This window comes from Canis lupus, chromosome 11, assembly GCF_048164855.1.
Source record: "Canis lupus baileyi chromosome 11, mCanLup2.hap1, whole genome shotgun sequence".
Taxonomy (NCBI): Eukaryota; Metazoa; Chordata; class Mammalia; order Carnivora; family Canidae; genus Canis; species Canis lupus.
Window position 1 is genome coordinate 19,914,500 of NC_132848.1, and position 26,734 is coordinate 19,941,233.

Consider the following 26,734-nt stretch of genomic DNA (forward strand, 5'->3'; position numbering starts at 1 on the left):
ACGAGAAGCGACCAATAGGAGGGCCCCGGGTCAGCGTCCAGCCGGGAGGGGGTGGGGCCGGGGCGAGGCGAAGGGAGCCCGCCCCTCGCGCGCGCCGCCCGGACGCCATCTTTACTCCGGGCAGGGGGCGCCGCGCCGGGAGCGAGGCCCTGGCGGCCATATTAGGTGTGGGCAACGGCCTCTAGTCCCCGCCCGGCTTCCGCCGCGCTGCTTCCGGCCGTCCTGGGGGCTGCGCTTCGAGGGACGACGTGGTGGCCGGAGAGGTGGGGCTCTCAGGGCGCGCGGCGGGGACCCCGAGGCCGCAGGAGCCACGGCTTGGGTGAGGGGAGCCGGCCGCTCGGGTCCCGCCAGGCGTCTGTCCGCGTTGAGCGGGAGCGGAGCCGGCGCGGCGGGGACAGGCGGGGCCTCGCGGTTGGCGTCCTCCGCAGCGAGCGGCCCCGTGTGCAGCTGCCGGCCCAGGTCAGCCGCGTCCGTGTGCGGCGCCGCGCGGCCCGCTCCTGCCCCGCTCCTGCCCCGCCCCTGCCCCGCCCCTGCCCCGCTCCTGCCCCGCTCCTGCCCCCTCCTGCCCGCTCCTGCCCCGCACCTGCCCCGCAGCTGCCTCTGCCCGTCGGCGGCCCCGCACCTGCTCCCCGCACCTGTCCCCTGCCCTCCTGCACCTACTCCCTCCCCACCTGCATCCCTGCACCTTCCCCTTGCCCTCCCACTTGCTCCCTCCTCCCTCTGCAGCCCTGTACCTGCTCCCCTTACCTGCTCCCCTGCACCTGACCCCCCACTTACTCCCTCCTCCCTCTGGAGCCCCGCAGCTGCCCCCGCCCCTCGGCAGCCCTGCACCTGCCCCCTGCACGTGCCCCGCACCTGCTCCCTGCACCTGCTCCGTTCCTGCCCCGCAGCTGCCCACCCCCTCACCCCCCGCCCGTTGGCAGCCCCGCACCTGCTCCCCGTACCTGCCCCCTGCCCTCCCACACCTACTCCCTCCCCATCTGCATCCCTGCACCTGCCCTCTGCCCCCCCACTTACTTCCTCCTTCTGCACCCATGTACCTGCTCCCCTCACCTGCCCCCCCGCACCTGCCCCCCCACTTACTCCCTTCTGCACTTGCTCCCTCCTCTGTCTGCAGCCCTGCACCTGCTCCCCTCAGCTGCCTCCCACACTTGCTCCACACACCTGCCCCCTGCACCTGCTCCCCACCTGCCTGCTCCCTGCGCCTGCCCTCCCTCCCTGCATATGGGCTCCAGCGGAGAGCACCCAGTCCTGCGGGGCGACAGGCACCGGCCAGCCACACCTTGCAGCTCGCCACCAGCTGTTTGCATCTTCCTGCAGGGGAGCGTCCTGCGGGAGGCCGCACAGGGTGGGCGCTGGGGGACGGGCCTGGTCTTGGTGGACCTGGGGCAGCCGTTCCAACAACTTGCTGCGTGTGTGCTTCCTGTTTCTTTCTACGCTCCCCCCCCTCACAGCAGCATGGGGAGCAGAGAACAGTACGTGAACGTCTGTGGCTTCCTTGGCTTTACTGGGAGTTAAAGCATTAACGTGTTTTTAAGGACCGCGTAGCTGGTGCGGTGAGGTCCAGGCGCACGTCGCCTGGGTTTCTTCCCTCTGTAGCTTGTGATGCACGTGCTGCGCAGGGAACGGCCAGGCAGCAGGCGGGCCTGCCCCCAGCCCGGCGCCCGGCAGGACGGTGGGCCACGTCTCTCCTTCACACTGGCTCCGTGCTGACCGAGGCCTCCTCCGGGGCGGGGGGACCGGGGGTCTCAGCCTCACAGACCTCACGCTTTAGAAAGAGGGACACAAAGCATTGACACCCCCTTCCGTCCCTGGGTCTTGGTCTGGGAAAAGAGTGTGTGCTCTTTGGTAACTGGTCTTGAAGCCCCTGTCCTGCTACTCCCCCCCCCCCCCACCCTGCCGGCCACAGGGAGGGCTGACTCAGTTGTGCAAATACGGCCTTCTTCCTGGAAAGATCGGTGCCCAGCTCAGGGCGTGGGGTAGCCTCCTGAGATGCGGGAGGTGCCCAAGCCTGATTTCTCTCAACTTTCTCCATGCGTTCAAATTATAGACGTTAGAGCAGTGGTTTAGAGAGTTCCCATGCGCCCCTCACCCGGATGCCCGGTGTTGACTCGGGGAGCTTGTGACCCGGGCATCTGTGTTTTCACTTTCTCCAGGGCCCACGGGCGCTGCTGCCGATGAGCGTGGCAGGCGGGTGAGGCGGGAGAGCCATGGCTGGGAAGAGGCCGTTGGGCGCGGGCCGGCAGCGCCGGCTGCTGGGGCTGCTGGTGGCTGTCGCCGCCATCCACCTCATCACCTGCCCCTACGCCAAAGTGGAGGAGAGCTTCAACCTGCAGGCCATGCACGACCTGCTTTACTACCGGCTGGACACGGACAAGGTGAGCGCCTGCGTGCAAGAGCTCGCATGCAAGATCCCCACGGGCATGCGCTGACCTCCCCTTCCCCTGCAGTACGACCATCTTGAGTTTCCCGGAGTGGTCCCCAGGACCTTCCTCGGCCCCCTGGCCGTGGCGGCGCTCTCCAGCCCTGTGGTCTACGTGCTGTCCCTGCTGGAAGCGCCCAAGTTTTACTCTCAACTAGTAGGTAAGGGGGTCTTGCGATGAGGATGAGGGAGGCACCGAGTGGGATCAGGGGACTTCCGTGAGCCAGGTGGACGCTCCCCCCCTCGGGAGTGTCCTTCTGTCGGATGCCTGGCCGTCCTTGGCCACTCAGCCTGGTCGTCCGGAGCAGGTGTCTTGGTCTGACCCCCGCCTTTTCTGGGGCATAACATGGGACAACGAGCTGAGCGCGTCTTGCTTCTGCTCTCGAGAGGGTGAAGTGGGGGCTCCGGGGCCCCTCCCCAGGTGGGAGAGCGGGAGAGGCAGCAGGTGTGGCGTCACCTGTGGGGCTGCGCACCCCGCAGAGAGCTGCCTGTTTCCCTGGAAGCCACTGTCCCCGTGGAACCAGTGGTCTGCGTCGGAGGCCTCCCTTCCCCCACCCAGAGGTCACCAATGGTTGCACTTTGTGCGAATCCTGCTGGATCTTTCTATGTGCACGTGTGGATACCTCTTAAAACCAAATTTAGGACGTCCCGTATATATCACCGTGCAACCTCCTTGTTGAGCCAGCAACCACCGTGTTTCCATGTCTGCACCCACGAGACCTAGATTTCCTGGCTACTCCAACTGTCCACCCGTGTGTGGAGATCCCCCACTGCCCAGGTGGCTACATAGGGCAGGAGCTCCGGGGCCGTGTGGGGCGTCAGGCCTCCGTCCGCGTGGCCCTGGGGTGTCACGTGCACGTGGCGCAGGCTGCGGTGAGATGCTGAGCCGGTCACACAGACCTGTGGACACTGCCTGCCCTGCCCGTGGCCCCCCGGGGCCCGCAGTCAGTGAGGCTTTAGGGTCGGGGTGCTGAGGCCCAGGCTGTCCGTTCCCTGCGCCCAGTCCATGTTCTGTAGCAGAGAGCACTCCCCTCATCCGAGGCTGTTTCGCTGCCACCTGGGCACTGACTCCCCGTCGCCAGTGGCCTTTCAGGACCCCCTGTGCCCAGCTCTTCACCGCCAGCCATGCACATCGCCACGTTTGTTTAGTCAGGGCTGTCCTTGGTCTCGGCGTGATCTTCGGACTCTGGACTTTACAAAAAGAAGTGAGGCGGCAGTTTGGGGCCACAGTGGCCACCATGTTCTGCTGGGTGACGGCCACGCAGTTCCACCTCATGTTCTACTGCACGCGGACGCTCCCCAACGTGCTGGCCCTGCCCGTGGGTAGGTAGCTGCCGAGCCACGCTGGTGAAGGGGCGACCGTCGGGGGGGCATCTGCCTGACGAGAGCTGCTTCCCACCGGGCGGGGAAGGCCGAGGATGGGCTGGCCTGTGGCGAGGACCAGGGCGTCCCTCTGTTGCCGCGCTGAGGTGCCTTCCCAGCTCTCGGCCGGGGCCTGGGTCGCCTGGGAGGGTTTTCTGGCCGGCGGGTGGTCCCGGGCGCCCCGAGGAGTATGGGAGGCGGTGGATGGTGTGGGCGTGGGGTCACCGTGCCTGGGGGCCGACCGGGGTCGGGGGGCGTGGGGTGGGGGGGCTGGGGGAGGCGGAGAGGGAGGCCAGGGCACGGGGTGGGCTGGGGCATGTGGGGCACAGCCGCCCATGGCGGGAGTCAGCAGCTGTGTCTCGCAGTCCTGCCGGCCCTGGCGGCCTGGCTGCAGCTGAGGTGGGCCCGCTTCATCCGGCTGTCGGCCTTCGCCATCCTCGTGTTCAGAGCCGAGCTGAGCGTCTTCCTGGGCCTCGCGCTGCTGCTCCTGCTTGGCACCCGGAGGCTGACGGTGGCCAAGGCCCTGCGCTGCGCCCTCCCGGCCGGGGCGCTCTGCCTAGGTGAGTGGGGCTGCAGGGGCGCGTCTGCCCGAAGCTGCGCTTTGTGTGCTGCCAGGAGGAGGGAGAGATGCGGGGAGGGTTGTTTTATTAAATGAAACCGCCTTGATGCTCAGCGGAGTTACAGCTTGAACCGGCTCCTCCTCGGGGCCTCATCCCCAGGCGGGGGTGGGGTGGCAGGTCCCTGCACCAGCTCTGTGGGGGCCCCGCCCTCCTGGGGAGCCCAGGCCCCAGGCGCCAGCTCCTCCTGGTGAAGCAGGTGCCTTGGGGCCACGTTGCGGCCCGTTGACAGGTCCGGGGCCCCCAGGGCTGCTGTTCACCCGGGCAGCGGTGGGGTCTGAGCGGCTGGGGGCTGAGTTCTTTCTGAGGGTCTCCGGTGCCTCCCAGGACTGACGGTGGCCGTGGACTCCTGTTTCTGGCGATACCTCGTGTGGCCAGAGGGAAAGGTGCTTTGGTACAACACGGTCCTGAACAAAAGCTCCAACTGGGGCGTATCCTTCCCGTGTGTAGGCGTCCCCGGCGGCCCCCCGCTCCCCCGCGGCTGGCACCTGCCCCTGGACGCTCCATTCCGCCTCAGCCACCAGATGGTCTTCAGTGACGCCGCAGCGGCTTGTGGACGCCCTGGGACCAGCTGTCCTCTGGGGGAGGGGGAGGGCTGGGCTGGCCACCTGGCGAGGCTGGGAGTCCCAGGTGCTGTACCCCCCGCCCCCGCGTGACCGCGCTGACGGGTGACTCGCTGGCGTGTGGCCTCCTTAACCGTCCCACCCAAGACTTCTCCGCTGCTGTGGTATTTCTATTCGGCCCTGCCCCGCGGCCTGGGCTGCAGCCTGTTCTTCGTGCCCCTGGGTGCCGTGGACAGGCGGGCGCTGGCGCTGCTGCTCCTGTCTCTGGGCTTTGTGGCCCTGTACTCGCTGCTCCCGCACAAGGAGCTGCGCTTCGTCATCTACACCTTCCCCGTGCTCAACATCGTGGCCGCCCGGGGCTGCGCCTGCCTGTGAGTCCTCCGCTGTTCCTCGGCGGCCACGGCCCACGCCACGGGCCCTCAGGGAAGGCGTTCGGGTGAACAGATGGGTCCAAATGGGTGCCCGGGTAAAGGAGGGCCGCAGGGTCAGGAGGGGCCGCCCTGGGCCCGCCGATGGGTCAGTGTGTGGTTCTTGGGCCCGTGTACACGCAGCTGCCGTGGGACGACACTCACGGGGTCACCTGACCCTCGGGCCAGAGCAGGGAGCTCAGCGGGACGGGCCGTGTGACAGGTGGAGGGTCAGGGAAGTTCAAGGAGGGTCAGGGGTGGTTGGGAAGGTTGGGGGGGCGTCGGGGAATGTCGGGGGTGTGGCGGGGGGTCGGGGAAGGTCAGAGAGGGTTGGAGTGGTTGGGAGGGACAGGGGTGGTTGGGAAGGACAGGGAAGTGCTCCGGGCCCACCACCACAAGGGGTGTGGGTGTTACCAAGGGCAGGAGATGGCCCAGCCTGGAATGAGGGCCTGACAACAGGGTGCCCGGGAGCCGCGGTGGTGCTGCGGGGCCGTGTCCGGAGTGGGCCGTGGGCTGAGGCGGTGGCTCGCTGTCTGTGCTGGGTGGGAGCTGCCAGGCTTCTGCGGAGGATGGGCAGGAAGCAGCCTGGTCTGGTGGCCTTGAGGTCTCTCCAGGCTCCCAGGGCAGCGGTGGCCCTGCGCCCTCCGCTTCCCGTACAAACCCGGCCGCGCCTGGGCTGGGTCTGCCCTCCAACCTGGACATGAGCGATAACCCGAGATGATTGGAAATGTAATATGAACTTTAAATCAGCATTTGGGTGGAGTTGGACAGAGGAACTTCCCCCACCCTCCCCGATGATCACGTCCCCGTGGCGATCGGGGCCCACGGTGACCGTGAGGGCGGACGGCGGCGTCCGTGTGCCGCAGCCTCCTGTGAGACACACGGCGCTCTCTCCAGGCTAAACAACTACAGGAAGTCCTGGCTGTATAAAGCAGGCTCCGTGCTGGTGATCGGACACCTCGCGGTGAATGCCGCCTACTCGGCCACAGCCCTGTACGTGTCCCACTTCAACTACCCCGGCGGCGTGGCGATGCACAAGCTGCACCAGCTGGTGGCCCCCGGGACAGGTGGGTGCTGGGCGGCTGGGGCCGGGGCGGCTCAGGCGTGGCTCGGGCGCGGCTCGCAGTTCTCAGCAGGTGCACATGGTCGTCCGCAGATGTCGCGCTGCACATCGACGTGGCCGCTGCGCAGACGGGCGTGTCTCGGTTTCTAGAAGTGAATGGTGCCTGGAGGTATGTTGCTGCCCCCTGGGCACTCCTCCCACAGCCATGCGTGGCTCCCCGGGGGCAGCTGGGCTCTGGGAGCCGCGTGGGGCTCACGGTCGACGGCCACGCTCCAACCTTGCAGGTACGACAAGAGGGAAGACGTGCGGCCTGGGTCGGGGCACATGCTGGCCTACACGCACCTCCTCATGGAGGCGGCCCCCGCGCACCTGGCGCTCTACAGGGACACGCACCGTGTCCTGGCCAGCGTCCCAGGCACCACGGGTGTGAGTCTGAACCTCAGCAGGCTGCCCCCCCTCGACGTCAACCTGCAGACAAGGCTGGTGCTCCTGGAGAGACGCCGTGGGCCGTCCTGAGGCCTCAGGGCTCCTCGGTGTCCTGGCAGATGGGACCGCATGCGGGACGGTGGGACCCAGGGCACAGGCCCCGCTCCTCTGCAGCCCCGACCTCGTGGCTGCCCCCCGCCCAAGGAGCGCACCCCACAGGAGGTCCGTGAGTCCACGGGAGGACTCTGCGGGCGCAGGTGCACCTGGTCCGTCGCACATGGGGCTCCGGGGATCCAGAGGGGCTGCGAATAAATCTGTGTTTCCTTAGTGGAGATCGTGCGACGGGTGATACTGCACAGACTCCCTTCTTGCAGGTCGTGTTTCAAGTGATGACCTTGGCACCTTTACGCTTTGTTGAAGGAGCACACGTTGGTTATTATGTACCGAGCACGTCAAATACCAGCGGGCCCGGGGACAGCACACGGGGAGGGTGTGGCTGCGCATGTGTATCACCCGCACGTACTCAGCTCCCACATGCACGGGCATCACGTGCACTGACACGTGGACACATCACATGTACTACCATCACGCACGTGCTGACACGTACACACACGCGTGCACACCTGGCACTCCCCTAAGGAAAGGCCATGTCTGGGCTGGTGAGAGCTCTGCCTGTGGCCTGGCTGTGGTCCACTGCAGCCGACGAGCAGTGTGTGCGTGGACATGGCCCCGGGGGGACCTCCTGCGGCCTCTCCGGGGTGCGTGGATGTTTCCTGCGGAGCCCGGGTGGCCCCTCCTGCCCGCCAGCTGGTGCCTGCGAGCCAGCCCTGCCTCTCCCGTCTGTCTGTCTGCCGTGTTTATTATTTATGCATCATTGGCATTTAGCACCCGTTTGTGATTCCTCAGCGTGCAAACTCGTCGTCGGTCCGGGTGGCGGCTGGCTCACACTTGATTCCCCGGGCACCCTCATGGCTGCTTCCCTGCCTGCCGCCGAGGCTCTCAGGCCTCCCTGTCTGCCCGAAGGTCAGCGGCTGAGGGGCCCTGCTTGCAGGGAGCGGCTGCGGACACCGAGGCCGGGGACATCTGCTCCCAGACCCCTCTGGATGCGCAAGGGGCAGGCATGCCTGCACTCTTGTCTGTCCCACACTCTGGGACACCTGCAGCTCTGGGTCCCCATCTCTGTGGGGTGCGCTGCCCCCCATCCCCTGTCCCCTGAGCGACCAGCCGCCGCGGAGTCCATGTCTGCCTTGGCTCCGTGGCGTCTCCTCCTCCCTGCGTGGCCCAGGATCTGCCTTCCGCCCGCGTGTGGAGGGTGAGCTGCTTCCAGAAGTGGCAGTTGCTCCCAGAGCATGCTCGGGGCGTCGCTTCCACCACAACCCCTCCAAGTGTTGTGACTCGAGTAACTGCTGCCTGGCTTTTCCCTCCTTCCTGTGAAGATGAGCAGACCTGCGTGGACTGGGTTCCGTCCTCCCTGGGAGCCCGGTGAGCCTCTCGTTGGACCTGAGGCTTCCCCTTCCTGGAGCCACGCGGCTGTTGGCCACCGTGTGCACAGCCTCACGCGTGTTTTCTCATGCTGTGCCCCTGGGAGCGGGGCTGCACGTGGGTGCCATGTGACTCAGTGGTACCCCTCCGGGGCTGCAGGGCCAGCCCTGACCCGGCTGCTCTTATGCCCGAGCGGCGGTGTCTCCGGATGCTTCTTCGTGTCTTCAGGGGAAGGTGAATGTCTAACAGGATCAAGCACCGTCCGGTGTGGTCAGTGGTCTGTCCGCCTTTGGTCTGTTTTCCGTGCACTTGGGGCACTTCCCCTCCACGTTATGAAAACTCTTCAGTTGCTGGGAGTGCTCACCCTTTCTGTCCCAGGCCACAGGTCACTTCCTCCCTTGTCGTCTGTGTTCTGATCACAAAGCACTTTCCCAGGCACTTTTCTGCAGGTTCACGTTCGTGTGTGCGGCTGGGTTCATGGCCTGCGTCCCACCCTTGGGCTCCGCGGCTGGCACCTTCTGGGCTCTTGTTCGCGTTGCTTCTGCACGAAGACTTGGGATCCGCTGGCGTTTGCCTCTGTTCGTGGGAGGGGTGACCCGAGTTTATCCTGCTGCCAGGGCTGGCCGCACACCCAAGCCACCGACGCCGCAGGGATTTGAAGTCACAGACCGAACGTGTGCGGTTCAGGCACTGGCAGATGTGACCAAAGTCGCTGTAAACGTCCGTGCGCAGCCTCTGGGGCCATGAGGCTCCAGCTCCTTCGTGTGGGTACCGAGCATGGCCGCCGGGCCGACGTAGAGTATGGGTGGCTTTGTAGGAAGCGGCCAGGCGCCTCCCTGTGGCCCCCCTGCGCCCCTCCACGACCCCCCTACAGTCCCTCTGCGCTCCAGTGACCATGGGCACAGCCCCTGGCATTGTCCATGTCCTACGTTCTGGCCCTTCCAACAGGTGTGCAGCGGCGTCTCTTGTGTTCACGTGCACCTGCTGGGTGTGCACGATGTGATGCTGACTTGCCATCTGTACGTCACTGCTGTTTGGTGACACCTTTAAAACTGATTTTCAATGGAATTGTTTCCTTATTGTTGAGTTTTAAGGGTTCTTTGTGTATTTTGGACAACGGACCTTTATCAGATGTGTCTTTTACATGTTTCCTCCCCGTCTGTGGTATATCTTGTTCTCTTGACGTTGTCCTTCTAGACCTGAGAATTTTTATTTTAAAGATTTTATTTATTTACTCATGAGAGACACAAAGGGAGGCAGAGGGAGAAGCAGGCTCCCTGCGGGGAGCCCAATGTGGGACTCGATCCCAGGACCCTGGGATCACGCCCTAGGCTGAGGGCAGATGCTCAACTGCTGGGCCCCCCAGGCGTCCCTAGAGCAGAGAATTTTAATTTTAACAAAATCTAGCCATCAGTTCTCTCTTTGGTGTTGTATCTGAAAAGTCATCTCCACACTACTTTCTAGGAATTTTATAGTTTTGGGATTATTTAGGTTTGTGACTTAATTCATGTGAATATTTATGAAGGGGGTAGGTCTGTGCCTAGGTTCTTTTCTCCCCCTGAGTGGATGTCCACTTGTTCCAGCGCCATTAGGAGAAGGAACTATCTCTGCTTTATTGTGTTGTCTTTGCTCCTTTATCAAAGGTCAGTTAACTGGATTTATGGACGTGTCTATCTAGGCAGTCTCTCTCTATTTTGTCCCATGTATATTCTTTTGCCGAAACCACATTGTCCTGACTAACTGTAGCTTTATAGTGAGTCTTGAAGTCAGGTAATGACGGTCTTCCACCTTTGTTCTTCAGCATTCTGTCGTGGGAGTCTTTTGCTTCTCTATACAAGCTTCAAAATTGATTTGTGTCCACAAAATGACTTGAGATTTGAAGGAAGGAGTGGAGAGAGAGGAAATGCCCTCTAGGCTTAGTTTACTGAGCACTTTGATCATGAATGGGTGTTGGATTTTGTCAGATGGTTTTTCTGCATCCATTATGATCATGTGCTTTTTTCTCTGATGGATTACATTAATGGTTTTCGAATGTTGAAGTAGTTTTGCATACCTGAGATAAATCCCATTGAGTCATGGTGTAGAATTCTTTTCATACATTGCTGGATTTGATTTGCTTTTTTTTTTTTTTTTTTTAATATTTCTGCATCTCTGTTCATGAGTGATATTGGTCTGTAGTTTTCTTGTAGTACTTTTGGTTTTGGTATCAGGAAAATGCTGGCTTCGTACATGAAGTATTCCATCTGTTTCTATCTACTGGGAGAGATTGCAGAGAATTGTGTAATTTTCCCTTAAACGTTTGGTAGAATCCACCAGTAAAGTAATCTGGACCTGGTGCTTTCTGTTTGGGAAGATTATTCATTATCGATTCAGTTTCTTTAATAGATACAAGCCTATTCACGTTGTCTGTTTGTTCTTGTGTGACTTTTGGCAGAATGTGTCTTTCAAGAGGTTGGTCCATTCTTCTCTAGGTCATCAAGTTTATTTGCCTGGTTGTTAATAGTATTCTCTAATCCTTTAATGACCATGGGTCTGTAGTAATGTCTCCTCCTCCATGTCCGTTATTAGTGATTAGTGTCCTTTCTCTTTGTTATCTTAGTTAGCTTTGCTACAGGCTTATCAATTTCATTAATCTTTTCAAAGAACCAGCTTTTGGTTTCATTGATTTTCTCCATTCGTTTCCTGTTTTCGATTTCATGAATTTCTGCTCTGATTCTTATTATTTCTTCTGCTTACTTTGGACATAATTTTCTCTTTTTCTTCTATGTTCCTAGAAGAAAGGGACCTACATTATTTAATTTAGATCTTTCTTCTTTTCTAATATATGCATTCAACACTGTAAATTTCCCTCTAAGCAGTGCTTTCACAGCATCCCACAAATTTTGGTAAGTTGCGTTTTTATTTTCACTTAGTTCTACTTATTTTAAAATTTCTCTTGAGATTTCATTTCTTTGTCCCATGCATTGTTTAGAAGGGTGTTGTTTAGGGGTGCCTGGGTAGCTTAGTCTTTTAAGCATCTGACTCTTGATTTCAACCCAGGAAATGATCTCAGAGTTGTGAGATAGAGCCTATGTTGGGCTCTGCCCTGGGTGTGGAGTCTGCTTTGTATTCTCTCTCTCCCTCTGCCTCTACAGCCTGCCACTCTGCTCACTCATGCTCACTCTTTCTCTCTCAAGGAGAAAAACAAAGTGTGTTGTTTAATCTCCATGTATGTCTGGATATTCCAGCTGTCTGTGTGTTACTGGTTTGTAGTTTAGTTCTACCACGGCCTGATAGCAGATGTAGGACTTCTACTATCTTGTATTTGTTGAGGTGTTTTAACGCCCAGAATGTGGTCCATCTTGGCAAATGTTCACATGAGGTTGAGGAGAATTTGTGTTCTGCTGTTGTCGGATGAAGTGGTCTGCAGACCTTATTTATATCCAGTTGATGGATGGTGTCGTTGAGTTCAGCCATGTCCTTACTGGTTCCTGCCTGCTGGATCCATCCATGTCTCGGGGTTGTTGACTCTCCAGTTATGACAGTGATTCAGCTATTTCTTTGTCATTCTATTATTTTTTGCCCCATATATTTTGATGCTCTGTTGGTAGGTACACACACATTGAGGGTTATTGCATCTTCCTGGAGAATGGATTCCTTCATCATTATATAATCCCCTTCCTCATTCTCTGATAACTTTCCTTCCTTTGAAGTCTGCTGTGTGAAATTAATACAGCTACTTCCTGATTTCTTTTGATTACCGTTAGCATACTTGCCTCTATTTATTTATTTATTTATTTATTTATTTATTTATTTATTTATTTATTTATTTTTATTTATTTATGATAGAGAGAGAGGCAGAGACATAGGCAGAGGGAGAAGCAGGCTCCATGCACCGGGAGCCCGATGTGGGATTCGATCCCGGGTCTCCAGGATCGCGCCCTGGGCCAAAGGCAGGTGCCAAACCGCTGCGCCACCCAGGGATCCCCCGCCTCCATTTATTTTTAATCCATATGTGTCTTTATATATTTTTTTAAAGATTTTATTTTATCATGAGAGACACAGAGAGAGAGAGAGAAAGGCAGAGGCACAGGCAGAGGGAGAAGCAGGCTCCATGCAGGGAGCTGGATGCGGGACTTGATCCCCGGTCTCCAGGATCACGCCCTGGGCCAAGGGCAGCGCCAAACCACTGAGCCTCTGGGGTTGCCCTGTGTCTTTATATTTAAAGTGGGTTTCTTGGGGCACCTGGCTGGCTCAGTCAGTAGAGCAGGTGACTCTTGACGTCACGGTTGTGAGTTCGAGGCCCACAGTGGGTGAAGAGATTACTTAAATAAATAAAACTTTAAAGAAAACCTAAAGTGAGTTTCTTGTAGGCAACATATGGTTGGGCCTTGTTTTTATATTGACTCTGTTAGACTGTTAATCAGGCATTTTCTATGATTCCATTTTCTCTCCTCTTTAGCAAATTGGTTATACTTCATTTTTGCTTTTTTTTTCATGGTTGCCCTAGAGTTTAGAATATATGTTTATAGCTAATCCCACTCTATTTTCAAATAACACTGTGCTGCTTCATGGGTAATGTGAGTACCTTATAATAAAATACTTCTAATTCTTCCCTCCTGTCCCTTGTGTCATTGCTGGCATTCATTTCTCATACGTAAGCTACATAAGCGTAAAGGTACGTATCTCATGTGTAAGCATATGTGATTCTACGTTATCATTATTTTGAACAAACTTACTTTAGATTAAGAATGAAATGCTAACTTCCTCCTTTTTCAGTGGTCTTCTTTATTTTACGTAGGTCTGAGTCTCTGACCTACATTACTTTCCTTCTCTCCAATGAACTCCCTTTAACGTTCTTCCAAGCCTGTCTCCTGGCCACAAATTCCCTCAGTGTCTGTCTGAGAACGTCTATTTCTCCTTCATCTTTAAGAACAATTACACCAGGGATGCCCGGGTGGTTCAGTGGTTGAGTGCCTGCCTTCAGATCAGGTCGTGATCCCGGGGTCCTGGGATTGAGTCCCGTGAGGGGCTTGGCAGGGAGTCTGCTTCTCCCTCTCCCTCTGCTGCTCCCCTTGCTCCTGTTCTCTCTCTCAAATAAATAAATAAAAATCTTTTTAAAAATCCCAAAAGAATAATTTCACCGTGTATAGAGCTGTAGGTTGGTGGGATTTTTCTCTCCACACCTTAAGTATTTTGGTCCACGTTCCTTGGCTTGCGTGACTTCTGAAAAGTCAGATGTGGTTCTTACCTTCATTTCCTTACAGGGAAGTTCCCCCCTCCCACCTGGCTTCTTCAGGACTTAACATTTATTTATAGAATTCATTAATTGAACATGATATTTAAAGGTATTGGTTGTTTTGTTTTGCTCTGTTTGCTTCCTGGCTCTGTGCTCCGTGTCTGATGCTGAGTTGGGGACATTCTCAGCCATCATTTCGAATACTTCTTCTGTTCCTTTTCTTTCTTTTCCTTCTGATGTTCTCATCCACGTCGGCTACACTCTGTGGCTGTCCCATCATCTTTGGATGTTCTCTTCTGTGTTGTTTGGTTTTTCTCTTTATTTTTCAGTTTTCAAGGATTCTTTCCACATGTCCTCTCGCTCAGACATTCTTTGCTAAGCCATGTCCAGTCTAGTAAGCCCGCAGAGGGCATTCTTCATTTCTGCAGCAGTGTCCTCTCTCTAGCGCTTTGTTGTTGTTCTTTCTCAGGATTTGCATTGCTCCGCTTCCGTTGCCCGTCTGTGCTTGGGCGCCGTCTACTGCGCCTGTGTGAGCGCCGAGCGTACTGACCCTATGTTCTATGTTCCCGCTCTGATGATTCCAACATCCCTGCCAAGCTTGTTCTGAAACTCGCCCTGTCTCTTCATACTGGGTTAGTTTAGTCGTGTGATTGGCCTTGTGATTTTTTTCTTGATAGTCAGACGTGATGTATGGGCGAGAGGAGCCGCTATCACAGGCCTCGGAACGGTGGCGGCAAGAAGCGCGGAGAGGAAGTCTTTACAGTCCTGTGATCAGACTCCGGCTCCGGGGAGCCTGTGGCTCTGCACTGAGCTTCACGGAGTCTGTCCCCTCTTTCCCCGTCTGCTCAGCGGGGACAGGTCCCCGGAGGGGGCCGGAGTCGGTCAGTGAGGCTCGGCTAACACGTTTCCCTCGAGGGCAGGCTTTGCTGAGCATCGGGTGCTCTGGCATGTTCAGGATGGCTCTGTGCGAGGCGCAGAGGGTTTTCCTGTTCCTGTGGGGATGGCCCAGGTTTGGAGCTAGAGCTCACCGGCTTGTGGGGCCTCACGACCCGACAGCCCAAAGGTTTTAACTCGGAGCCGTCCGCTCTGAGCCTCCAGCGGCCCTGGCGCTCCCCGGAGCCGCGGCCGCTGCTCTTCACACCAGGTCCTCCTGCTCCCTGGAGACCCAGGAGGAGTGGCCAACTCCTCAGTCTGTCCCCCGTGTGCGGAACCCCAGACCGAAGTCTGTGGTTAGTTTGCTTCGTCAAGGACCAGTCTCTTAAATCATACAGAACACGAAGCGCGGGGTCACAAGCCCGTTATGACGATGCCATGTGCCCCCCAACTGCCCGCGTGTTCACCTTTGTGAGCTGTGTGTTCGCGTGGCCTCCAGGTCCTGCCCGCGTCCCTCACGCCCCTGGCAGGACGCCCAGAGCGGTCTGTGGGTCACGAGCATCCCTGCGAACGTCTTCCTTTCTCCCTCGGTCTGGAAGGATGGTCTTGCCAGATGTAGGATTCTCGAAGGGCGGTTTTGTTCTTTTCGCCCTTCGGGGATAGTGACCCGGTGGGTCTGGCCGCGGGGACCCTGGGGGGAGGCCACGGCGGCCCCTCAGGAGGACCCTCGCCGCTTCGGGATGCCCACCTCCCGGCCGTTCCCTACAGACGTGGCTCTGCGTGGATCTCCAGTGCGTCTCGTTGGGCTGCTTGGATGGTCCCGCTCACGTCCGTCGTCATGGTTGGCAAGTCTTCAGCCATTTTATTTCCCCCTCTCCTGCCTGGCCCCATGCTGTCCTCCTTCTGGGACTCCCATGATGAGCGTGGGGCTTCCTGGCCGCATCCCATGGGCCCTCGGCTCTGGCCCGTCAGCCTCTCCTCCTCCTGTTGCTCAGATTCGGTGATTCCCGCTGTCTTTGGGTTTGCAGATTCTTTCTGCTGCTCCTGGACTCTGCCTCCGAGTCCCTCGCGTGGACTGTCCACTTCAGTTGTGGTGCTTTCCAGTCCCGTTTACCTTTGCTTTCTTAGGTTTTGTATGTTTTTAGTCCGCTTGTTCCAACCTCCTTTTCCTGCCTTTCGCCACATCCGCCTCTACTTCCTTGAGCGTCTTCGACCCTCATGTTAAAGTCCTCGGCTGGCAGGTCCACCGTCGGGCCTCAGGGATGGCTGCCGTGGGCCGCCTGCCCCCGGCTCCACGCTCGTCAGGGACACTAACCCGCGAGCACAGCAGCTCTGGAACCAGGGTCTGCCCCTTCCCAGGGGCTTGCCGGGTTTTGCTGTTCTTTTATATTTTGATTGCTGCAGGCTGCATCTGTCCACGGACCTCCTTCTGTGGGTCGTCCACCTGGCCCGGGGTCACATCTAGGTCTCCCGCGCGTGCGGGTGTCTGTAACGTCGGCGTCTGTTCCTCCAACTGCCCCACAAATGGCTTCAGAAGCCCGGCGGCCGCCTGCCTGCGTGTACACCTGCCGGGTCAGGAGGAGCCATCGCGTTAGAGCGCAGGCCTCCGGTCCTTGGAGGACGTGGCTCCCACAACTATGCGAGCTGCTCTGGGGGCTGTGGGGGGCTGAGGGGGGTGGGACTGGAGGGCTGGGGGGAGCCAAGGGGGTTGGGGGGAGCTGAGAGGCTGGGGGCTGGAGGGAGCTGGGGCCCTAGGGGGCTGGGGGAGGCGGCTGGGGGGCTGGGAGGCAGCGGCTGCAGTGCTCCAAGCTGAAACTGGCCACAGGGCCACCCTGACTTGCTCGCCTGCGCTGGAAACCACGGGCCTCCCTCCTCCCTCTTCCCTCCTCCTGGTCCTGGCAGTCGCCTGTGCCCGCGCCGTGAGTCCTTGGGGCCCCTCGCGTCGCCAGCTCTGGAGACGGACGTCCAGCTGCATCCTGGGCAGTGACCTGCCCCTGCCCCCTGCGCTGTGTGTGGCCGGAGCACCCCCACCCCATAAGCTGCTCTCTGCTGCTTCCCCGTGCAAGGACACCTCGGGGCCACGCCCTGTACCCACATCCCTTCCTGAAAGACCCCGAAGCCACTTGTGGGGGCGCCCAGCATGAGCCTCTGCCCCAACGGGAGATGATGTGGAGCCAGGGCGAAGATGGGAACTGCACGGCAGGGGCCCAGCTCTGGGTCTGGAGGACACGCAGAGGCGGCGGGGTTCCCATGGGAAGGGGGAGGGGCACGTCAGGTCCCCACAGACGCCGCCCCCATGGGTCTAAGGCTGAGGGGATGGTGTGGGAGGGGCTGGAGGTGGGCGGGGTACAGGTTTCACCGCAGCAGACCCACTGCCTGAGGCCTGGAGGAGCCAGCGCTGTGGAACCAGCACCCCGGTGCCTGGACCTGGGCTCCCCGCCGCGGTTCCAGTTCCTCCAGGAATGCCCAGCCCAGCGCAGGGGTGAGGAAGGTGGGCGAGGAGCTCCAAGGGCATTGCCCCCGAGAAGGTGGGTGACGGGGCACAGGTCATAAACGAAGAGTTCAAAATGTGGTTTAAAAAGCAAATACAGGGGCACCTGGGGGGCTCAGTGGTGGAGCGTCAGCCTTGGGCTCAGGGCGTGACCCCGGGGTCCTGGGATCGAGTCCTACATCGGGCTCCCTGCATGGAGCCTGCTTCTCCTTCTGCCTGTGTCTCTGCCTCTCTCTGTGTTTCTCATGAAGAAATAAAATCTTTAAAATAAAAAAATAGATTAAAATTCTATGGAGAATGTGTCATCTACACTGTCTTAGGGCTTCACACAACGTACTTGTTAATTATGAAGGGGAAACAACATGCAGCGAGGGGCCTGGGCAGGTGGGGGCCAGGTGGGCGGTAGGTGAACCGCACTCCGGTGATCTGTACCACCTCACAACACTCCAGAGAATGACCACCTGCCGGCATGTGTGGGGGTTGGGGACATAGAATGTTCCAGACTGGGGGGGGGGGGGGCAGGTGAGCTCAGTGCAACACAAGCTGGGGGGCCGCGTGGCAGGACTGGCCCCATGGAGTAAGTGGCAGAAGTGGTTGGGCCGTCCCCTGCATGCTGCTCTGGCCCCGGCCCCCCAGCTCCCCATCCCTCCCCCCCGGCAGGCTGGCCCCGGTGCCCGAGAGTGGCCTGCGAGCAGAGGCCCAGGTGAGCCTCGGGGCGGCCTGTGCTGGGCCTGCAACAATCCCGCAGGACTGACACGTGTTCAGATAAAATAACTTCCAAAAACTCGTTTGGATGCTGCCGATTTTATGAAAACCAGCTTATACCCAGGGGTATCCACTAACAGTAGCTGCGGAACTAAAGTAGCTCGAGCGAGGGGTCTACACAAATCCGGGCAACTGGAGGGGAGGTGGGCCTGGGGCCACGCACACTTCCTGCTCAGGGTCCCTGCTGCAGGCTCGGGGCTGGTAACTCGGTGACCGGCCAGGACCCCCTCTCCCTCTCCCCCCACCCCTGCACGGGACCCGTGACACCACGTGTGTGGACGATGCAGAGGCTTCCGTCCCGTGTGCACACGTGGCTGCCGCCTCAGCCTGTGCCCGGGCATCGGCTGTGTCCAGACGACCCTGCAACAGGCAGGTGACCTCTTGGCTCCCCAGGTTTCCTGTTGATCCCCGCGTGGGGCTTGCTGGCGGGTGCGGAGGAGGGCGCGGGGCCGGTCCCGGCTGTCGCCGGTTGAGCTCGTGGCTGCGGGGACCGGTCTCTGCTGTCCTGCTGAGTCACGTGAAGGCACAGCAGCTCCGGACCCGTTCACTGAAGGAAACCTGCGCATCCCCCCATGCGCCAGGGCCCCCCGCACCCCGGCCCCCAGGACCCACCTGCACCAGACCCTGCTCCTCAGACGGCGCCTCCCTCCCGTCGTCACAAAGCTCTTTGCACACAGTCTGTCCGGCCTCGGCGGTGGTGGGGACGTCCGGGCTGCGGCCACCGGGTCGCGGGGGCAAGGGGAGCTTTAACTTTGAATAAAGTCCTGGGTTCGGCTGACACGCACGCGCGCTGCAGGGCCACCAGGCTCCTACAGGGCTCCTCCCTACAAGCGACCAAGGAGCCAGGCCCAGCTCGCCACCCGCTCGGCTCCGCGCACAACAGACCTGCCGGCCTCAGCAGGAGCTGCATCCCTCCCACCCGGAGGCTGCTCTGTCCCCGGGGCCGCCCTGCCGCATGTCACTGGACAGTGTGGCCCAGGACCAACGTGTCCTGCAAACGTGTGTGTCGTGGGCCTGGGCGCTGCCGTCACGGCCCTGGAGCAGCCGCACAGACGGCCGGGTGGCCACGTCTCAGGAAAGCTGCAGGGACACGGCCGAGACACGGGCTCCGGTGACCAGGGCAGCGTCCGCTTTAACTACCGCTGTGCTAGCAGCGGGCTGCGACTGGCGGAGGGCCGCTCGGCACCAGGTGGGGGCAGGCCGCGTCCTGGGTGACTGTGCGCTTGCTCATGCAGGGGCAGCCGTGCCCAGTGGGTCACCACTCCTGCCCTCGTGCAGCCAGGCCTGGGCCATGCAGTGCACCCCCATCCCCAGCCCCACGGCTGCCAGGGGTGGAGCCCTGCTCTGGCCAAACTGGTGATGCTGGGCTGGGAGGCATCGCGGGGTCAGGGGGTTGGGGTGTATCACAGGGATGGCAGAGGCCGCAGGACCCCGGGGAGGCACCACAGAGCCCTGGGCACAAAGGGGCTGGGGAGGGGCCAGGGCTGGGGGGTACAGGGCTGGGGAGGGACAGGGCTGGGGGGGCACAGGGCTGGGGAGGCACAGGGCTGAGGGAGGACAGGGCTGAGGGGGGACAGGCCTCGGTAGGGAACAGAGCTGGGGGGGTAGACAGGGCTGGGCGAGATAGGGTTGAGGAGTGGACAGGGCAGGGGGCACAGGGCTGGGGAGGGGACAGGGCTGGGCAGGATAAGGTTGAGGAGTGGACAGGGCTGGGGGTGACAGGCCAGGCATGGGGACGGGCAGCAGGCTCACCTTGCTATCCTTGCACGGACCCACCCCCAGGGAAGACAGAAGGTCGGAAGGGGGCCAAGCCTCGCCCCAGGTTCCCAGCCGCCCCCCACCCTGGTGACCCTAGCCCCACGGAGGCCCCCGGGGCCCAGAACTCACAGGCCGGCGCGTGCAGCTCCCCTCGTGCAAAGCAGAGGCACACGAGCTCCTTCGGGCACAGCCGTGACACCTGCCGTGGACTCACATCGGCAGCTCGGATCCTGGCTGGGGAGGACGAGGAGGACGGACGCACACATCGCTTCGCAGATGCTCCTAGAAATTCCCGTGGAGAGCAGGTGGGCAGGATTCGCGAGCACGCCCCGGCCCTGTGGGGAGGCACCTGCGCCGCCCACTGCTCTGCCCGCCGGCACCGGCTGAGGCCGCCCGCTGCCAGAACCGCGTCCTCCCCGCGCCAGCCCTCCCCGCGGGCGCCAGGATGCGAACTCCAGCAGGGAAGGCCGTGCCAGCGGGACCCTCCTATCATCCTCAGAATAAAAAGCCAGTGTCCTCCAGCAGTAGAAAATTGCAAATAAAAAGTTTAATTTCAGAAACTGAGTTCACCATTTATAAATACACTAAAACATAGTCAATGCAAATCCAGATTAATAACAGGTACAGTTTTTTTTTTAACAAAACAACTTTTCTAAAAGGTCATAGGCAAATGAGTAACTTGTTTCATCCAGAGTATTTAATTGGTTTGAAATAAGAAAACGAACCCTTCTCTAGATGTGGAAGCAAAACTTCTGAAGAGAGATCATTGTTAAAAGACTCTGACGACGGACGCCGCGTTGTGTCCTCGGGCTTCACACCCGGCGGCGATGGCTGGTCCTCCCTATCATATATATAAAAAAGCTAAACGCCTAAGGCTAGTCTTACACTGCGGTACAGCGGTCTCCTCCCTGTTGATGAGCCATCTCTTGTAAAAAGAATTTTATACATAATTTGATCAAATTGGGGTCAGTGGGGTCAGTGCACAAATTTCAAAGGATAGCTTCCTGGTGTGGAGACAGCAGGTCCGAGGCGGGGCATCCTCGCGGGCCTGCTGTGAACGGCCCCTCGCGCGGGCTCGTGACCCAGGTCGGGGCCTCCGCGTGAGCCGACCACGTAAAACCTGAATGGGGAGCACAGACCAGGAACGTGCTCTTTAACCAGATCGCTACATAACCGACGTTCCAGGGCACGTCTTAGTTTCCTCTTCCGATGCCACACCTCTGTTGCGGTCAACAGTTATGTTCCAGAATATTCTCTGTACTCCTTGACATAGAGCCTGCAGTTAGAAACTGCTCAGCCAGGATGGCTTGAACTCCACCTCCTATTTACAGAATTCACTTAACAGCCATAAAGGCTGTTCTGTTGAATTAAAGCAATCTTTAACTAAAATACAGTACCTGATTCGTGGTTTTTACATAATTGAATAAAAAGCCTAGAGAATAAAATTGTTTACATCTCCTCTGCCCTTCTAGTAAGACAAATTACTAACCCCCAACTTTTAAAAAAACTTTACAGTTATGAATGAAACCCTAATCATCGTATTTCATCATCGGCAAGACAGGCTGTTCCTAGCGGGCCCGTGGGGAGCCCGCGGTGACACCCGGCCTGCAGGACGGGGAGTAAGGCACTCGTAGACATTACAGTGACGCTGGACGGGGAGGCTCGTGCCCGCCTCGGGGTGCCGGCTGCGACACCCCGCACGGCCCCGCCCGGAGCGCGCCGCCACCCCGGGACGGACGGCTGGTGCCAGGTGAGCGACAAGCTGTGGCCTGGTGGTTCCGCTGTGAGTGTCAATACTGAAAGTATATCAAGGGAAGATTCACTTTCAAGAAGATCAGTTTTTCAAAATGTTCCATCGTGAGCCTGGACTGGCCGAAGCCACCGTTCTCCGTGGGTGTGCTGAACAGCCTTTCAGAGGGTACGATACTGGGGGGGCAGCCCAGGAACCTGACGGCCAGGGTGGACAGGCCCGGCCAGGCCGACTTCTTCAGGTTCCAGTAGGTGAGGGGGTCACAGCTGTGTTCGAGCACCTCCTCCTCCAGATACGCAAGCACCATGTCCTCGGGCACCTTCGTCTTTTCCCTGGGGCCCTTCTTCGTCATCTTGGCCATGAGTGACCACAGGTTCTCCTCCCCCACCGCGTCTTTCGAGGGGGAGCCTGGGTCACACCCGTTGGAAACAGGTGTGTCCTCTGAGGTAGAATTGAGCACTTCCAGTTCCCTGATTAGATCCTGCTTGTACTGCTCCGCCTCCTCTTCCGAGAAGAGGGAGGCCTTGTAGCGAGGGTCCAGCAACGTGGCAAAGATGTACCTCGGGTCGTGGAGGGTGGCAGCCAGCCGGCTCACCATGGCTTCCTTCAAGGACTTCAGCATGGTGTCGATGCCCATCGTCTCCTCAAAGAGCATCTCGATTTTCCTGTTGAGGATGTGGATCATGGGGATAACCTGGCTGAGCGTGGACACGTGGGTGCTCATCTCCCGACTCGCGGCATCAAAGGGCTTCAGCGCGTGGCACACGGACTGCATGACCTCCCACTGGTCACAGCTGATCAGCTCTCTGAAGTTGCACTCGATGGACATCTCGTTAATCGCCCGTTTCTGTTCTATGAGTCGCTCAAGCATGTGAAATGACGTGTTCCACTTGGATGGGACGTCTTGAATGAGGTGGTGCTGGGGCAGCTCGTACTCCTTCTGCAGCTCGGCCAGCTTCTCTTTCGCTTTCGGTGACCGGTGGACCCGCTCGCATATTTTCCGTGCGATGCTGAGGAGGTTCTGGACCATCCGTTGGCTCTTGATGGCCTCGCTGACGACCAGGTTGACAGTGTGGCTGAAGCACTGCACGCTGGCGCGCTCCCCCTCGCTCAGCGTCTTCCCGATGCTCGGGTTGTCGGTGACTGTGATCCCAATCTGAAGGCCAGTGGACGTCACCCAGGCCTCCCACCAGCACTCCAGCTGCTTCCGGATGCTGTTGCCACTGTAGTCACAGTCCACCTGAGACACGTCCAGCAGGGCTGAGCAGTGGTGGTCCTCACAGTACGGCCGGGCCGACGACGCGAAGGTGACCCAGTGGGCGGTGAGCGTCAGGTACTCGCGGGTCTGGTTACTCATCCATATTCCGGACGTGAAATGGATCACACCGCTCTCCGCTTCCTTAAGGTGTGACAGGACGATCTGTTTCACATTATCGTACATGCCTGGGATGGCTGTCCTGGAGAAGTAAGAAGGTGAGGGCAAAGAGTACTGAGGTTTCAAGTATTCGAGCAGCCGGTTAAAGCCAACATTGTCTACAAAAGAATATGGCTGGAGGTCAAGTGCAATCATTTCAGCTATGAGACTTGTGATTTTTTTGGCAACTGGATGAGAATCATAGAACTTCTCGTTGGTGTCGTCAAAGGAGGAAGCTCCTGACAGCTGTGTGCTCAGGGGCCCGCGGAGGCTGGGCGAGGAGGCCCGCGCCGCCCTGGGCACGTCAGGCTTGAGCACACTGCCGTGGAAGCGCTGCAGATGGCGCAGCAGGCAGCTGGTGCCCAGGTTGGTGGGCTTCTTCCCCCGGCTGATGGTGCGGCCGCAGTGCAAGCACACCACCTTGGTGGGGTCCGCGGAGCAGATGGAGAAGTGATTCCACAGCTTGGAGGTCTTCTTGCTGTTAACGGGAAATAGAACCTGATTGTTTTTCGTAACCATAGATGGCAAGTCAGTCAACTTGGAGGAGGAACTTTCTGCAGAAGCCAAGGTGGCGTACGGAGAATTTGCCAACCCAGCACCCAGAGAGCCCTTCTGGTTGCTCACGACGTCTGGGTGGCGTCGGTAGAGGTGCCGCATCAAACAGCTGGTGCCCACGTCGCCCCTCTTGCCCCGGCTGATGATGCAAGCGCAGTGTCTGCACACCGCCTTGAGGCTGTCCATGGGCGCCAGCGAAAAATGCTGCCAAACCTCCGACTTCAGCCTCTTCATGACCTTCTTATTCTGCTGGAACACGGCACCGCATTCCAGCAGGCTGGGGCTCATCCCGCCAGCCTGCGGCTTCTCGGGGGAGGACGCCAGCGAGGCCTCGCCCACGTCGTCAGAGGACAGCGCCGACGCGTCTTCCATCAGCGTGTCCCCGGCGTGCAGGTGCACCTGCAGGTCCTCCGTCAGCCGGTCAGGGGAGGAGGACGCAGAAGGGGACTCCTGGACCAGCTTTCCCGGAGAGGACGACACGGAGCTCGGGTCCCCATCGGGCGGCGGCAGGGCGGGCAGCAGGGTGGGGGGCGCTGCGTAAGGCGGCGGGAGTCCCGAGCCCCCGTTCTCCTGCAGCACGATGGAGCGGTGTGCCCGCCACATGTGCCTAATCAGGCAGCTGGTGCCCAGGTCCTTGCCGTTCTTGCCCCTGCTGAACTCGTTCATGCAGTGGATGCACACGGCCTTGGAGTTGTCCAGGGGCGACAGGTAGAAGTGCTTCCACACAGCCGACCGCCTCCTGGAGCCCGAAGTGCTCTTGGGAGGCGGGGGATTCCTCTCCGCCCCGTTCTCCGCGCTGTCCTCGCAGGGGAGGGGGGGCATGGGGGGCGGGCCCCCCGGGGCCTCCTCCCTACCGTACTTGTCAGAGGCGGGCGCGTCAGAGGGGGTTTCTTCCAAGGAGACCGCAGACGTGGACTCCTCCATCATGTCATCGGGGGACGGGGCCTTTAATGCCAGTTTCGGGGCGAGGCTGACGGGCGAGAGCACGGCGCCCAGGTCCCCGGGGTCGGTGGGCTGCGGCGGCAGCCGCAGAGGAGGGGGTGACAGGGAGGGCAGGCCCGGCACACTGCCGTTCTCCTGGACGAGCACCGTGGGATGAGCCCTCCGCACGTGTCTCATGAGGCAGCTGGTGCTCAGGTCCTTCTCGTTCTTCCCTCGGCTGAACTCCTTCATGCAGTAGGTGCAGATGGCCTTGGTGCTGTCCCGTGGGGAGATGAAGAAATGCTTCCAGGCCGGAGACTTCTTCCTGGAGCTCACAGCCCGGCCCGAGAGGAGGCTCTGCGTCACGGCCTCCATGGCTACGTCGTACAGCGTGCTGCTGTACTGGGAGAACAGGGAGCCGTACTCCTCCTCCTGGTCGGCAGCGGGGCACTTCCCGGGCGGCCCCCTGGCCTCCGCCCGGCCCCCGCCACCCTCGGCCCGGTTCCCGTCCGGCTCCGCTTTAAACTCCACTCCTTCCAAACTGGGATTAGGGATTTGAACATCATCTTCCTCTTCTATTTTAAAATTTATTTTATCAGAAACAAATTCACCATCCCTTCTGGGACGCGTCTCCTGGTTGTTCTCCATGACTGACCATAACTACTCTGGCTGCTTCCTCCTGTTCTCTTAGGTGGGTGAAAACCTGATCCAAAGCCTCATCTGTGCCCCCAAATGTACGTTATCTTCAGCTCTTAAAAAATAATTCCATCTTTCGAGATGCGTGTGAATGTGGCTGATGATAAATCTGACTGAAGAGGGCATTTGGCTGGAGGGCAGGCCACTTCACCTCAGGGCGCAGAGCGCCACCTGCCCGCAGCCTCGCCACGACCTGCTTCTTGGCGCAGACACCAACTGACGCGGCGGAGACCCGCGTCTTGTCCTGGGAACTGGGCCGCTGTCGCCTGGACAGCACAATGACCCTTCGGCATCATCTGTAAAAGAAGACGGGATCAAGGTTAGCGCTGACCTAAGTCGCACATTTCCAACCGACCCGTCACGGCGACACCGGCCTCAGTACGCCCAGGAAAGTTCCATCACCCAAAGGTAAAATCCAGAGCACTGGCTCCTTGACATCTCACAATCTGCTTATACGAGGAAAATGCCCTAGGACTACAAAATAAGCGAAAAATAAAGACAGGAGTTGAAGTGTCAAGGACCTACTGGTCAAGGACCGGGGAACAAGAACACCTTGACCACGGCCGGTGGCTGAGGGGTCCCGCGGGGCCCAGAGCCCCCGAGAGCCGCTTTCCTGTCACTTTGCTCTCAGAGTTAATGTACCAAGTGGGGACCAAACCCCACCGGCCTGGGACACAACCAACTCACAGACTACACGCTGAACACCTAAGAGGGAGCCCGTGTCTGGCCGGGTCCCACCTGTCCACTCCACAGGCACCGCCGCGTGACACGGGCACTGGGACGGGACAGTGGCCCCGGGAACCGCTGCACCACAGTGAACGCTCGCAGCCAGTGTGCAACGGCGCCGGGGCAGGCATGTGAGCAGGACAGGCTGGGACGGGGCGGGCTGGCACACGGGCCGGGGACAGGGTGCACACGGAGGGATGTGCGGGCAGCGGCGCATGGACAGGCCTGAGACGACAGCAACCGGGGCCTCCCCGCGCCCGGCAGCAGAGATGGCAGAAGGAACATGCTGACATATGAAAACAGATTCTAGAAACCTACTATAGATGTATGTTGTTTCTTCCTACAGGACCAGGGGTTTAGTGTAAACACAGCCGGGAGAGAAACAATTAACACGACCCATAAATCAGCAGCAGAATGCCGGTGGGGCCCGAAGGCGCCCCCCCCTTCCCGAGCCGCCGGCTCAGCCAGCACCCCATAAACACCAGCAAGGAGGAGGACTCAAACGGAGAAGCAAAGGGTGGGCAGGGAGGGGCGCGTGTCACACAGCGGCCCCAGGGCTGTGTCGGGGCACCAGGTGCCACCAGCATGCGGCCCTCCGGGCAGCCCAGCGCTCTCACCCGTGGGGTCTTTCGGCGGCTGCCCCGCCGCCTGGGGCCGGGCACAAGCAGGCCCTGCGGGGTCAAGCCGCCAAGGGGACGATGCGCTCACTGCCTGGCCCGCGCCTGCCCCCGCCCGCCTCCGCCCCCGCTGGCCTGGATGAGGCTGAAGCACACCGGGCACCCGCCTCAAGCACCCGAGGCCGGGCCGGCACGGGCAACTGCGCCTCGGCCGTAGTGCGGGGAGGACACTGCATCCAGCGGCACAGCGGCTGCAGGGCAGCCCAAGCCCCGGGGGTCTCCGCGCCTCGCCCGCCGGGGCCAGCTGGCTGCCCTCCGTGTCCCTGAGCCCCCGCACGGCCGCCGGGGCCGTGAGGATGGCCTGCACCTGGGGCACTGGGTGGCACGATGGAGCGGTGAGGGCTGCCGTCCACACCCTGCCCAGCGGGCCCCATGGCCCTCGGCCCCTGCCCAGGACCGCCTCGGCCCTGGACTCGCCCGCTCGGCCGCACGGTTCTCTCACCATGTTCACATGGACATGCCCGCCAGGAGGCCAAGCACCGCCAACCAGGGCTGGCCCCAGGCAGCACCCAGGTGGCCACCCCAGCCAGGCGAGCCGTGGCCGAGGG

At 59.9% G+C, this 26,734-nt stretch overlaps 2 protein-coding genes and 1 long non-coding RNA gene across 9 annotated transcripts in view; 1 reads left to right on the plus strand and 2 right to left on the minus strand.

Annotated features, from left to right (window-relative positions):
* The first annotated feature begins 147 nt into the window (after positions 1 to 147).
* On the plus strand, positions 148 to 7,192 carry ALG12 (ALG12 alpha-1,6-mannosyltransferase). 3 transcript variants are annotated; one of them, XM_072843480.1, is made up of 10 exons: positions 148 to 263; positions 2,157 to 2,378; positions 2,451 to 2,583; positions 3,572 to 3,745; positions 4,150 to 4,344; positions 4,729 to 4,832; positions 5,112 to 5,335; positions 6,269 to 6,438; positions 6,528 to 6,603; positions 6,719 to 7,192. In XM_072843480.1, the coding sequence occupies exons 2-10, from the start codon at positions 2,211 to 2,213 to the stop codon at positions 6,948 to 6,950; spliced, it is 1,476 nt and encodes a 491-aa protein (XP_072699581.1). In that variant the 5' UTR covers positions 148 to 263; positions 2,157 to 2,210; the 3' UTR covers positions 6,951 to 7,192. The 3 variants fall into 3 exon arrangements, with proteins under 3 accessions (XP_072699581.1, XP_072699582.1, XP_072699583.1); XM_072843481.1 differs by having other exon boundaries at positions 213 to 319; XM_072843482.1 differs by lacking the exon at positions 148 to 263 and adding an exon at positions 323 to 459.
* A 10,520-nt stretch (positions 7,193 to 17,712) lies between these two features.
* Positions 17,713 to 19,555, minus strand: LOC140642630 (uncharacterized). Its single transcript, XR_012039044.1, has 2 exons — positions 18,302 to 19,555; positions 17,713 to 18,197 (listed from the first exon to the last, which is right to left on the minus strand). It is a non-coding gene; the product is annotated as an uncharacterized lncRNA (long non-coding RNA).
* Positions 19,556 to 19,974: 419 nt separating this feature from the next.
* Positions 19,975 to 26,734, minus strand: part of ZBED4 (zinc finger BED-type containing 4) — a 29,953-nt gene continuing 23,193 nt past the window's right edge. For all 5 annotated transcript variants that reach the window (XM_072843484.1, XM_072843486.1, XM_072843485.1 and 2 more), the window contains one exon: positions 19,975 to 25,079. In XM_072843484.1, coding sequence (XP_072699585.1) covers positions 21,238 to 24,735 — 3,498 coding nt within the window. In that variant the 5' untranslated portion in view covers positions 24,736 to 25,079 and the 3' untranslated portion in view covers positions 19,975 to 21,237. The remainder of the gene's footprint in view (positions 25,080 to 26,734) is intronic.

What these genes read in the sequence shown, in the direction of transcription:
- ALG12 (XM_072843480.1), top strand. Translation starts at nt 2,211, where the DNA reads ATGGCTGGGAAGAGGCCGTTGGGCGCGGGCCGGCAGCGCCGGCTGCTG. An exon ending in CGTGCTGGCCCTGCCCGTGG is followed by an intron (nt 3,746 to 4,149) that starts GTAGGTAGCTGC and finishes TGTGTCTCGCAG; the next exon opens with TCCTGCCGGCCCTGGCGGCC. An exon ending in GAAGTGAATGGTGCCTGGAG is followed by an intron (nt 6,604 to 6,718) that starts GTATGTTGCTGC and finishes CCAACCTTGCAG; the next exon opens with GTACGACAAGAGGGAAGACG.